Below are 12,692 nucleotides of genomic sequence, written 5' to 3'. Positions count from 1 at the left end.
TATTGTGCTCCAAGTACTTTTTACTCATGAGGCTTCTGGCTTCGAGAATGTAGTCTGGATAGATCAAAGAAATGGTGCGAACCTACTACACATCTCCAAAGAGTTGACATCCATGCGAACAAAAATACACTTATCTTGCCGAAAGGTGCATTCAGGCTATGTACAACCCTTTTCACAGCGGCGTGCAATGTCTGAGTGAGCAATTGCATGGCACCAGTATATAATTCATCCATCCCCACCGATACATCCATCGCGAGTGAGAACGTCGACATTGCTGTCAATGCCCAGAACTATCACACCACTCAATCTTGGTTCAGCTGACATTCCAAGATATCTGACGATTGGGTTCGAGGTTACCACTGATTTATTCACTGTCTTCAGAGTCCCCAGCCATGCGTGCCTATTACATTGATTAGCTTGATAATGGTGGCAATAGCAACTGTCTGCTCACCCGAACGGCACCGGGGCCTCCCAGCTCCTCAAATAGTCCTCCTTCAAGTTCTCGCGGCGCGCTCGGTTTGCCAGGATATGTGTATGCGACGCCATAGTACACCCCCAGAACGCAGGTGACGAAACCTGCCCACATCAAAAGACCTCGCGCGCTCGACATAAATGTATAGTCCTCCAAAGCGAAAATACCAAGAACGTCATTGTCTTCGTGGACGGGTTCGCCAAAGTTGCGCCGTTCTTGTTTATCGTCCCAGTCGGCGTACGGGTCACGGTGTTGTCGCTTGATTCGAGGTGGGTTAATGTAGTTGTTGTTCTTTGAACGTCAAAATTAGCATCCTCCCCAAAGCTATAACCCTGGATCAATGTACCATTTCGGGATCATCTATCTCTTGCTCAGCAGCTTTCAGACATCTCACAACCGAGAACTGAGCTCGAGGGAGGCGGAATTGAGGCTGGACTTGCGATTGAGGTCGAGTACGGGCAAGTGATCGTGCGGAAGATGCGGCCAACGTCAAGGCTCGCCGGGAGAGCATCTTTGTGCGGATAGGGCTCCAATGAGCCAGATAATAAGGAAAGCAGTGTCAAGGTCAAATCATTCAGTTTGATGGCACAGATGGACTGTGGACAGGTTGAGTGCGTGTGTGGAGAGTGAGATGAGGGATGCTTGAGGTTGAAGAATGGCGGGCAGTGATTGGTCTAGGCAGGAGCTGTCAGGGCCTGGGCGGGATTCCGCAGTGGCTTGCGCCCTAAACTCGCCTGTTCCTCCCCCTGCGCTCACTTTCTTCCCATCTCGATATTTTCATGGTTCGCCTCCAACTTCAACCGCCCACCAACAGCCCAAACTGGTCTCAGGCTACCGCAAACTTCGCGAGGTGACTGTACTCGGTCGCTGCTACAAATTGACCCGCGACTCGACCACTTTAACGCCCTGTCCATCGAGCATACCCGTTGTCATTTTGGTGTTTTTCTGAGACTCTCGATTTTGCCATGCCAGGCCGCAATAGCAGTGACCGCGCCAAATGCCGATTCCTTCTCCGACCGGCGACTTTCATTCAGACTCCAACCACCAACATCACGGTACGTTCAACCCTTCACTAAACCCAACATCACATCAGTTGGCTGATTGTATCCTAGAATTGCTCGATAAGAGATCCACGTCGCCCGCACGCAATCACGAAAGCCCTCTAAGATCCTCCATCGAACCCCATGAAAGTCACAGCAGCAACGATGGCCCACCCACGAAGAGGCGGAAAGTTGCAGGCGCTGACCATAGACCGTCTCCTCGACTCATCTCTCCCCCGTGGAAACGAGTCGTCGCTGAAGGTCCGACGTCATTCATCCAAGATGGCCGTCGAAAGTCCGGGAGAACAAACGTGATACCCCTCGATCTACAGCCGCAGTCAAACAAGAGGCAGACCCGTGCTGCTTTTGATAAAGTCAAGGAAGAGCGCCAAAGACAAGCAAAACCTGTTTACAATGTATCCGCCCGCAAGTCCAAGGCTGAAGCACAGATCTCACCTTCGAGGACCATCAAGCGTGGCTCCGTCCCCCCTCCCAAGGGTCGCGATGCACTCCAGACACACCACCCTCCCAAGGCTGAATCATCGCAATCGCAGAGACATCTTAGAGATTCAACCAACAGCTCAAAACTTCAGGCCAAATCCCCTCATCGTCGTACAAGTGCGAGTCATCGCTCACAGATCACGTCGTCACAGGTCAACGGTATACATGGCCATAAGGCGTGGACAAATGGGATCGTGAAGATCGAGCAAGAGAGCGACCGCGATGATTTCGACACCTCTAGCGCACTGTCCTCCAGGGGCTCTACACCTCCGTTGACTTTGCGCAGAGTTACCTTCCGAGTTCGATTGCCTCCCCCCTCCATTGCTAGTCCCGCCAACGTGCCTTTACCCAAGAAGTATGCTTCTTTCACCGAGTTTCTCGAAAAAGATGAGACAGAACCAAGGGCAGGCGAGGATACATTGACATCTGATCAAGTTAGGAATGAGGCGTTGGCTAGGAGAAGAGTGAGGGATGCACAGAAGCGTGGCGGGTCGCTTGACAAGAAGCTTGTCAATGCGGTGCCCGAGAAGCAAGATGAACCAAAGAGACAGTATGCGCACCACGATCACCTCTTGGCTCATGCGTCCCATTTCAGGACACTCTTAAGGGCAGAACATCGAGATCACAGAAGAAAGGCTGAGCTACTTGCGAATGAGGCCAAACGGTACGTTGAAGAGAAACAGAAGCGCAACAAGGTGAAGACTGCGGAAGAGATCGAGCAAGAGAAACGAGACGCCAGCTTAGCGATGTATCGAACAGTGGTCAAAGACCTCGACAAACTTTGGGCCGCGGTCAGACTTGAGGTCAATGCCATCCGACAGAGAGAATACGAAGAGCAGCAACAAGCAAAGATGAAGGGCCACCTTGCACGTGTTCTGGATCGAACTGACCAGATGCTCAGTCGACTTACTGAACAGGACGATTCTATGATGGACAGTGGAACGGAGGTCTCATCCCACGCGAGTAATGAATCAGAATCGGAAGATAGCGAGCAGATGTCAGTGAGTGAGACGGAATCAGAGGCTGAAGCAGATGACAAGGACCTTGACGCCGAGATGTCAGTTGAAGAATTGAAAAAGAAATATGGCAATTTGCCAGAGCTGCCGGTCGAGGATGATGGAGATTTCACCGAAGGCCACCGGGAATATGGGGAAAGCCCAGATCACTCGGATGAAGACTCAGACCCCGAGACCGAAATGGACTCTGAGTTTGACACAGAGGGAACCAGTGATGAAGATGAGAACGTGGATGATGAGAGCGAAGAGGATGACACTGGTGGTGGCCTACTTTCATTGCTGTTCTCAAAGAAGCAGATCGCGGACATGTCTACTGAAGCGGGCGAAACAAGTGCAGCCAACGACGACCAGTCTGAAGGTCACGATACTCCCCTTGTGGAAGTCTTGGAAGAATCACCAGCGCTAGACAGAGAGCGAGCTCAAGAGGCTTCGATCCCCAGCCGAAATGCCATTGAACCAGAACCCGACGCGACTAGCGAGACAAATATGCCGATAGAAACACCAACTGCTCCGGAAACTGGTGACGTCAAAATGCGAGACGTGACGCCTCCTAGTCACCTTCAGGTGGCGCGACTTGCTTCTGAAGACCCCGGAAGTCAGGAGCCTAGCACCTATACCTCTCCTCATACGACTGCAACGAAAGTGTCCGAACCGGAGTCGGTCTCTTCCATCGACGCTCATGTCGACTCTGCACCATCCATCACAACTTCAGAAACAAAGCCAGCTATCAAAACTCCTGTTCCCTCCTTGTTGCGAGGTACTCTTCGTGAGTACCAACACGAAGGGTTGGATTGGCTTGCGGATCTGTATGCTCATGGCAGAAGTGGGATCCTGGCCGACGAGATGGGTCTCGGCAAGACCATTCAAAGCATTGCGCTCTTGGCTCACCTTGCTGAAGTCTACGAAGTGTGGGGTCCTCATCTTATCGTTGTACCCACAAGCGTCATGCTGAACTGGGAGATGGAGTTCAAAAAGTTCTTGCCTGGTTTCAAAGTTCTGACATATTACGGTAGCCTTGAAGAACGAAAGCAAAAAAGGAGAGGTTGGATGGCAGACGACAGCTTTAACGTGTGCATTACGTCGTATCAATTGGTCTTGCAGGATGCAAACTCTTTCAAGAGACGACGATGGCATTATATGATCCTGGATGAAGCTCACAACATCAAAAATTTTCGTTCGGAGCGATGGCAGACCATGATGACATTCAACACGAGAGCACGACTGCTTTTGACAGGAACACCTCTTCAGAACAATTTGACCGAACTATGGTCCCTTCTCTTCTTTCTTCACTATGGTCAAGAAAACGAGGGCGAGGATGACGCATTTGCTGGTCTGAAAGAGTGGTCGGAATGGTTCAAGAGGCCCGTGGAGTCGATTCTGGAGCATGGTCGCCAGGTTCTAGACGAGGAGGATCGAGAACAGGTTTCGAAACTTCACAAAGTCATTCGACCATTCCTCCTTCGCCGATTGAAAGCGGACGTGGAGAAACAGATGCCAGCCAAATACGAACACGTTGAGCTGTGTCGTTTGTCCAAACGTCAACGACAATTGTACGACGGCTTCATGTCCAGAGCCCAGACGAAGGAAACATTGGCTTCGGGTAATTATTTGTCAATCATCAACGCCTTGATGCAGCTGCGCAAAGTCTGCAACCATCCCGACCTTTTTGAAACACGACCGATCAATACATCGTTTGCAATGCACAAGTCTGCAGCAGCGGACTTCGAGATTAAGGATCTCTTGGTTCGTCGGAGGCTAATGTTGGACGCCTTGAACGATCTAGACTTTGACTTCTTACGGCTGGCGCCTATTTCGGAGGAGCGGATGTCCATGATTGAAGTAATCGAGACTACTAAACGACATGCCTACAGCAAATTCAAGACCCTGAGAGAGGCACAATCCCGAAGGATCTTGTCATTCTCCCACCATGGTATCTGTAACGACAATGCCGCCTTGTGGTGCGGGACGAATCGGCTGGGTGTGCTCGGATCCCTCGAGAATGTTGGTCGGAGAACCCGGCTTCAGGAGTTGGACCGCACCATGTATTATGAAGCATACAAGCACCATCAACACCCGATCTACGGCCGTGGCCTGATTGAACGGTTGACCATAAATACGACTTATGAGAGACTATCCAGACTGCCACCACACAGGGCTTTAAGCCGATTCTGGTCTGAAGGGCAGCCAATTCAGTCCTTCGATCTTGTTCATTCTGTGCAGTCGAGGTCTGAACAGATGCAACCCTTCATCGACAAATATGCATGCGTCACCCCTGCGGTGGTGGCGACAGATCTCTATGCTAGGACTGTCACAGACGCCGGAGCTCAAGCAATACGAGAAGCAGCAGAATCGACCCTAAAGGGTGATGCAGGGGATCCATTCCACCTCGCACGGATGAAACTCTCCATTGCGTTCCCTGACAAACGCCTCCTGCAATATGACTGTGGCAAATTGCAGAGACTGGACAAATTACTTCGCCAGCTCCAAGCCGGTGGCCATCGCGCATTGATCTTCACACAAATGACCAAAGTTCTTGATATCCTTGAGCAATTCCTCAACATTCACGGCCATCGGTACCTACGACTCGACGGTGCCACAAAAGTCGAACAGCGACAGATCCTCACCGAGAGGTTCAATAACGACACGCGCATCCTTTGTTTCATCCTTTCCTCCCGCTCTGGTGGACTCGGCATCAACTTGACCGGAGCCGACACTGTCATCTTCTACGACCTCGATTGGAACCCGGCCATGGATAAACAATGCACTGACCGGGCGCACCGCATTGGCCAAACGCGAGATGTCCACATCTATCGCTTTGTCTCGGAGCACACTATTGAGTCCAACATTCTTAGAAAAGCCAACCAAAAGCAGATGCTCGATGATGTGGTTATCCAGGAGGGTGATTTCACCACAGATTACATGAACAGGATGACCTACCGAGATATGCTTGACGAGAATGCCGAGGAGGATGAAGCGGGGAAAGCAATGGATCGTGTCCTGGGCAACGACAAAACCAGTATCGGAGTACTGGAGCAAGCCGAAGACCAGGAGGATCGTGCGGCGGCCAAAGTCGCGGCAAGAGAATTGCAGCATGCAGATGAGGGTGACTTTGAGGATGGGAGAACCAGTGCCACGCCGAGGACTCAGACAGGTGATGCCAGAAGTACACCTGCCTATGGCGGTGTGCCAAATGGACCGTTTGGAACAACCGATGCGGCCATCGAAGAATCACAGGACGACAGGATCCATCACATCGACGAGTACTTGATCCAATTGCAGAGGTATCTGATGAAGGACATTCCGTTAGGGCCAGGCAAAGACTCAAAGAAGGGAAAGAAGGGGAGGAAAGGACGCGACGAACACCGCATTCGCAGAGTGAGATGAAGTTAGGTCCAGCCGAAGAAGTACGAGAGAGGTCGCCAGAGATATTCTCAGATCGTCCCATGGGTTGTACTGATTGGTTGGCCATTGACATGTAAGAACAGTTTCTGATGAGAAAAATCTCGAAATTTTTTTTTCAATTTTGGGAGTCTACAAGACCAAGCAAGCGGCGGCTGCGTGCTTGCGTGGAAAACGCCCTTCTTTAAGAGGGTCAGGCTTGAGAAGAACGAATGTAACAAAATCAGACTTGATTAACTCCCAACATGCACCTACTTTCCCGTTTACTTGCCCGTGTTGGACGAAAAAGTCCGCCCGCCTACTCGTATTCGCAGAGTCAAAGACCGGTGCGGTGACTTTTTGTTTTTGTTTTGGCTTCCTCTCGTATACCACACAGAATCTCGGTCTTGTATGCATGCAAAGGTGCGCGGCGTGGAACATGGACGGACGGTTTGGCATCGACCACAGCGACCGTAGCTTGCGCAGCTAGGTTCGTGGTTCCGTCGACCTTTGTAGACGACTACCACCTTCACATCGCCACAGGGCGACAAGCAAGACTCCCTCTCGGAAGGTTTGTGTTTGATGGGTTGGTAGCGGAACGGTTCGCCACCCTCAAAGGGCGATGAGTTGATGGGGGGAGGGGGGAATAACACAATCATCATCACAAGTCATTGTGCTGTTGACCATGGATGGCAATACCGTGAGCCCGGCTGGCGGCCAGATCCACAACGAGCATGCCAGGACTGTGGCCGCGTCCTTTGAGCTGTTTTGTGGGACTAACCCTCCTGTCTGGTGTGGGTTACAACCTCTCCCTACCTTTTTAGTTGAGCTCAGCGCGCCGGGTAGCCGATGCCTTTCTATAGTCGCAGCTGAAATCAGATATGGAAAGTGTCAGGATTCGGTATCAGACGACACTGGTTAGGACCTAAGGGGGGTTCAACGTTCCACATTCAATGGTTCTCGTCTGGAGCTGTTGATTTGGCCCAACGCTGAGTATGACCACTATGCTAACTCGATCGAGGAGAATAATTCCTCTGTTGAGGTTCTCTTTGGATTGTTGAGACCCCTGGAGATAGCCAGATAATGAACGGTGACAAAATACGTATCTGCGCCGAGATATACGAGTGGTTGCAGAATCCGCGTTGGACGAATCTTTTGAATTGAAGATGACGCTTAGAGACATCATCATACAGTCCCCTCACGGCAGATTCATTGAATGCCACGTATCGTGCACTTGTACTAGGATAGAACCTTGGGTGGTCGACGGCGGCCGTCCTTTCGACTGTCATCGTATAATCAGGATGCTATCTTCATCGGCTAGAGGATTTCCCTATTATCTCGCGTGAGCAGCATATGTTCGTCAGCCTAAGGACGTGACGCGGTATCGGCGTCTCAGAAAAGGCAGCGGGACTCATTGGACCGGCAAGACCGAATACTCCATGCCTTGTAGGGATCTTGTCATCTTGTGCCGTGTCCTGGGACCACCTCATCTGCGCCTGCATACTGGGGTAGCATTTCGCATCGCTGAGCAGAGCATCTTCGGCTGTAATGCGCTCCATGAGGCAAAGGCTAGGATATGGTGTGAAGCGAGGCTGGAGATATGCTGGGGACTCCCCAACAACATGATTCGTGATAGTACATGGGTCTCACATCCGGCACCATCGGCCGCCCTGTCAAGAAATGCGCTTCGTGGCGCTCCTTAGCAAAACCATGTTAGCCCAAAGTGGATAGAGACATAGTCAAAAGAACCCAGGAGACTCTGTCGCAATTATGAATAATGTGGACCCAAGTTGCGGGATTTTCCAGTCCCCATGATTCGACAGCCTCCAAGCGACGATACTAGAGACCTGATAGAGTTGACGACTTTGCTGGACCTGGTATAGGACCGCGACAAGTTGCAGGATAGGGTAGAATATTCCAAAGGCTGCCTTCACATGCTGACTCACACCAGGCTTCGTCGCTGGCGTAAGTGGGAAAGAGAGGGAAGTAAGGTGCGCCCGCATCTCCACGATCCCACATTGTGGCGTTGGCCAAGGCGGAAACGAAGGTCTGAGCGTGACCAGATTGTAGAAGGAAATGTTCGAGAAAAGTCAGCCCAACTACGCTCTCTGGTTAGCCTGTTTTTCCAGTGTTCAGCCCAAGTCACACTTATTCGCGCCATTCTTGTTCCAGGGGCGTATTTGAGCAAAGGCAAGAAAGTCGGCATGCCTGGCCACCAGCTCAATCGTAAGTAAGTCCGTAGAATTGTGGCAACTCTGGCGGGCCTGTATTCATGTGGCTCTCCTGACTTGTCCCTTGCTTGAGGCACAGAGTCTCCGCTCTATCTCACCGGTTATCGGGACAGTACCACCTTGGTCCACAAAGTTGTCTACCACAGCACAGGTCTCGTTGGATGAGGGCCTTTTATTAAAAATTTTCACTTGTGCCAAAGTTGCCTCGTTAAGACTGACAGGATTGCCCTTGGACAAAGAGTATTTGTGGCCCCAAATCGTATTTCAACCGCTTGGCTTATGTCACAAAACAGGTCGCAGGTGACAAAGTACTAGTTGTACCTCGTACAAGTAGTAACAAGTGTGTCTGGACATTGGTCCGAATTGCTCTTTGGCCAACATGCCAGCCACCAAGGGGATGATCAGTTTGGGTTTGGAATAGCATGTCATCTGCCGATCGCTGGCTGGGCGGATTGGGAATCCAGTGCTAACGACGCCACTAACCTTGGCCGCGGTGTTTGAGCCGTCAGCCTAGAGGACGGATCCCCCCAGATTGTATGTGGGCTGGCCGATCACAAGGCGGATTCCAAGCCTGGCGCCGTACCAAAATTGTCTCCAACCTCTTGACTAAGGCGTTTTCTTATTGATTCTTGTTGTGACCCAAGCCTTCTGAAGCTTTTGACGGGCCAAGAATCTGCATGTTGGTCGGTGAGGAGTGCCGGCAGACTGCAGCTTCGAGGGGTAAACATGGGAGGCATCTCGTCGGTAGCCAGTAGCCAGTAGACAGGTCGTTGGGGAAGCATTGCAGGGGTAGGGCTAATGTGTCTTCCCTGTATTTCAGAGGTAGTCGTCATCCAGAAGTCTCAACGATTTGCAGCCGCTCCAATTCAAATGTTCGGTAGTGGTGGCCAAATACCCGAAGGACTTGCAGAGTGCATGGACCGCAAAGACGACATAGGCATCTCGGCGCGACAAGGGGGGGCGAGGGGGCGTAGGTACTCGTAGAGTGACAAGTTGCCAACTTAGTCCCGTCTGGTCGAGGAGGTGGAGGAAGATGGAGGCCGAAGATTGAAAGGATGAGGTTGAGTGACTGCGCTCAGCCCCATCTTTCTCTTCTTTCTCCTCTACCTCCTGTCTATCTCATTGGCTTTCTCTCACGTCAAACCTTGCCTCGTCCTGCTCAAGTCGCTGCATTATTCCTAGGTTTTCCCTTCCACTACTTGATGCGCTTGGGCCCAAGTCCATTGATGTTGCACAAACCACCTCGTTGCCGTTTCCAGTGGCTGCCTGACCCTTCCACCCTCCCTCCCTTGCCCCTCCTCGCGTCCACCACCCCTTGTCGTGTCGCGTGATGGCTCCTCCCTTGCTCTTCTCGGTCCAACAATATTCCTATTTCCGAATCACGACTCGATCAACGTCCCTCCAGAACTTGGCTCCCCCGGTTCCTCCCCCCCCACATGCTGATGCTCAGATGCAGAATGCCACCGGGGACCCATGAATGAGGAGTGACCAGGGTTGCGAGATGAGGAGCACCGCACGAGTGTCCAATCTGTGTGAATTCAACCGTACTTGGAGCTGATCTTCACTCTGGTCTGCGTGCCCACTGCTGCACGTTAGCACTAGTGAAGCTGCCTCACCCTGCGAAAGCTTCATAAAGAGATCGGCCGTTCCCCATCTGCTCAACTTGTCATTCCTCTCTCCCCTCTGTCGTGTCCTCCCGTTCTCTTTACCCGTTAAACCTCCGGAGATCTTGACCACCACCATGGCTGACATCAAGGATGCTCCTGCTCAGGAGCACCGCAGAGAGAGTATCCTCTTCGCTGACGAGTCCAAACGCAAGGCCAGTGTAGCTCAACTGACATCCAACACCACTGGAGAGTGAGTCAATCACGCTTCGCGCTCCCGTCCGAGTTGGTTCCACTAACACGTTGTACAGAGTTCGCAATCCTCTGGTTGGCATCCCGCGTGAGCAGATGCTCCAAGATGTCGAAAACTACGCCAATGAAAACGGCTTGACCGACATCCTGCCGCTCTTGAAAAAGGGTGCGCTGGTTGCCCAGAGTCCCCATGCTATCGAGCATATCCCCGAACTGGAAGAGAGCGAACGTCAACTCCTCCGCGAGGAAGTCACCCACCGCTGGAGACACCCCAAGACCCTCTACTTTACCATCGTCCTCAACTCGATCGCCGCAGCTATCCAGGGCTGGGATCAAACGGGATCCAATGGCGCCAACCTGACTTTCCCAGTCGCCTTCGGTATTCCTGATTCTGGTCCAGTTTGCGAAGCCAAAGGCAACTGTGAAGACAACTCATGGCTCATTGGATTCATCAACTCCTGTCCTTACATCGCCATCGCCTTCTTGTATGTTCCTTCTACCACCTTTACATCCAGGCCATACTGACACCTGCAGTGCGGGATGGATCTCCGATCCCCTGAATGACTGGCTTGGCCGTCGCGGAACTATTTTCGTTGGTGCCGTCTTCTCTCTGCTCGCACCTATTGGCTCAGCTTGTACTCAACACTGGGGGCAGTTGGTCGCGACTCGTATCCTTTTGGGTATCGGTATGGGTCTCAAAGAAGTGACTGTTCCTGTGTTCTCGGCTGAAAATGTAAGTCCCTTTCGTCTGTCATGACTGGAGCCCGAATTTCAAAGCTCCGAGTCATGTCCGGAACAAGGTTTGATCACTAACAACAAGCCAGTCCCCAACCAACATCCGTGGTGGTCTCGTTATGTCGTGGCAAGTGTGGACGGCATTCGGAATCTTTTTGGGTACTTGCGCAAACCTGGCGGTCAAGGACACTGGCGACATAGCGTGGCGCCTGCAGTTGGGTTCCGCCTTTATTCCTGCTATACCCCTCGTTGCTGGTATCTGGTTCTGCCCAGAGGTGAGTCTGGTAGAACAGCCTTTGGAGAACCTCACGACTGACCTATCATCAGTCTCCTCGTTGGTTGATGAAGAAAGGACGCCACTCCAAAGCATACAAAGCTTTGCTCCGACTGCGAAGAAGCCCTCTTCAAGCGGCTCGTGATCTTTACTACATTCACGCACAACTTGTCCAGGAAGACATTCTCGTCGAGGAGTCAGCAGTCGCCACTCATGGCAACATCTTCACTCGATTCATCGAACTATTTACCATCCCGCGTATTCGACGCGCAACCCAGGCTTCAGGTGTCGTGATGATTGCACAGCAGATGTGTGGCATCAACATCATTGCTTTTTACTCATCCACTGTCTTTTCCAACGCGGGAGCCAGCGTGACAGGTTCCTTGCTCGCATCTTGGGGTTTCGGCCTGGTCAACTTTCTCTTCGCCTGGCCCGCCGTCTGGACGATTGACACCTTCGGCCGCAGGGCGCTGTTGCTCTTCACGTTCCCCAACATGTGCTGGACTTTGCTGGCAGCTGGATTCTGCTTCTGGATTCCGGAGAGCAGCGACGCGCATCTCGGACTCATTGCGCTATTCATTTTCTTGTTCGACGCCTTCTACTCGCCTGGAGAAGGGCCTGTCCCATTTACCTACTCGGCCGAAGTTTTCCCACTGTCTCATCGTGAAGTTGGCATGTCGTGGGCCGTGGCGACCAACAACTTCTGGGCGTCAGTCCTGTCTCTTACGTTCCCGCGTATGCTCCAAGCGATGAAACCACAGGGTGCATTTGGATTCTATGCCGGACTGAACGTTGTTGCATTCTTCATGATCTTCTTGTGGCTTCCAGAGACCAAACAGCGGACCCTGGAAGAGTTGGATTACGTCTTTGCCGTGCCGACTCGTACACACATGCATTACCAAGTCAACCAGGTGTTCCCATACTGGTTCAAGACTCAAATTCTTCGACGAAAGGGCCTTACTCCACCACAGCTCTACAAGTTCGATGCGGACGAATATGTTTCCTCCGATCGTGAAGAGGTTACCGAGAAGACGGCAAACGTTTGAGCCCGCGTCTGGTCAGTATCAACTACGAAAGCAAGAGCGTATCGTGGATACCCGAAACAATCTTTACCGAGCATGCATAAAGCCCATGTTTATTCGAGATTTTCATTCGAGATTGATGAATCACGTCGATCGCTGAGCCAGAA

At 51.8% G+C, this 12,692-nt stretch overlaps 3 protein-coding genes across 3 annotated transcripts; 2 read left to right on the top strand and 1 right to left on the bottom strand.

The window, feature by feature from the left end:
* Positions 1-412: 412 nt before the first annotated feature.
* Z517_07626 (uncharacterized protein) lies at positions 413-983 on the bottom strand (the record flags this gene model as incomplete). The annotated part of the gene is made up of 2 exons (XM_013426147.1): positions 413-763; positions 819-983. The coding sequence occupies 2 exons, from the start codon at positions 981-983 to the stop codon at positions 413-415; spliced, it is 516 nt and encodes a 171-aa protein (XP_013281601.1).
* A 486-nt stretch (positions 984-1,469) lies between these two features.
* Z517_07625 (uncharacterized protein) lies at positions 1,470-6,413 on the top strand (the record flags this gene model as incomplete). The annotated part of the gene is made up of 1 exon (XM_013426146.1): positions 1,470-6,413. One exon carries the CDS (start codon positions 1,470-1,472, stop codon positions 6,411-6,413), a length of 4,944 nt encoding a protein of 1,647 aa, XP_013281600.1.
* A 3,966-nt stretch (positions 6,414-10,379) lies between these two features.
* Z517_07624 (uncharacterized protein) lies at positions 10,380-12,549 on the top strand (the record flags this gene model as incomplete). The annotated part of the gene is made up of 5 exons (XM_013426145.1): positions 10,380-10,495; positions 10,554-10,979; positions 11,029-11,227; positions 11,319-11,504; positions 11,557-12,549. The coding sequence occupies 5 exons, from the start codon at positions 10,380-10,382 to the stop codon at positions 12,547-12,549; spliced, it is 1,920 nt and encodes a 639-aa protein (XP_013281599.1).
* Between the last annotated feature and the right edge of the window lie 143 nt (positions 12,550-12,692).

Source organism: Fonsecaea pedrosoi, assembly GCF_000835455.1.
Source record: "Fonsecaea pedrosoi CBS 271.37 unplaced genomic scaffold supercont1.5, whole genome shotgun sequence".
Lineage (NCBI taxonomy): Eukaryota > Fungi > Ascomycota > Eurotiomycetes > Chaetothyriales > Herpotrichiellaceae > Fonsecaea > Fonsecaea pedrosoi.
The sequence above is the reverse complement of the archived record's forward strand: the minus strand, read 5'-3'. Positions and strand labels throughout refer to the sequence as shown.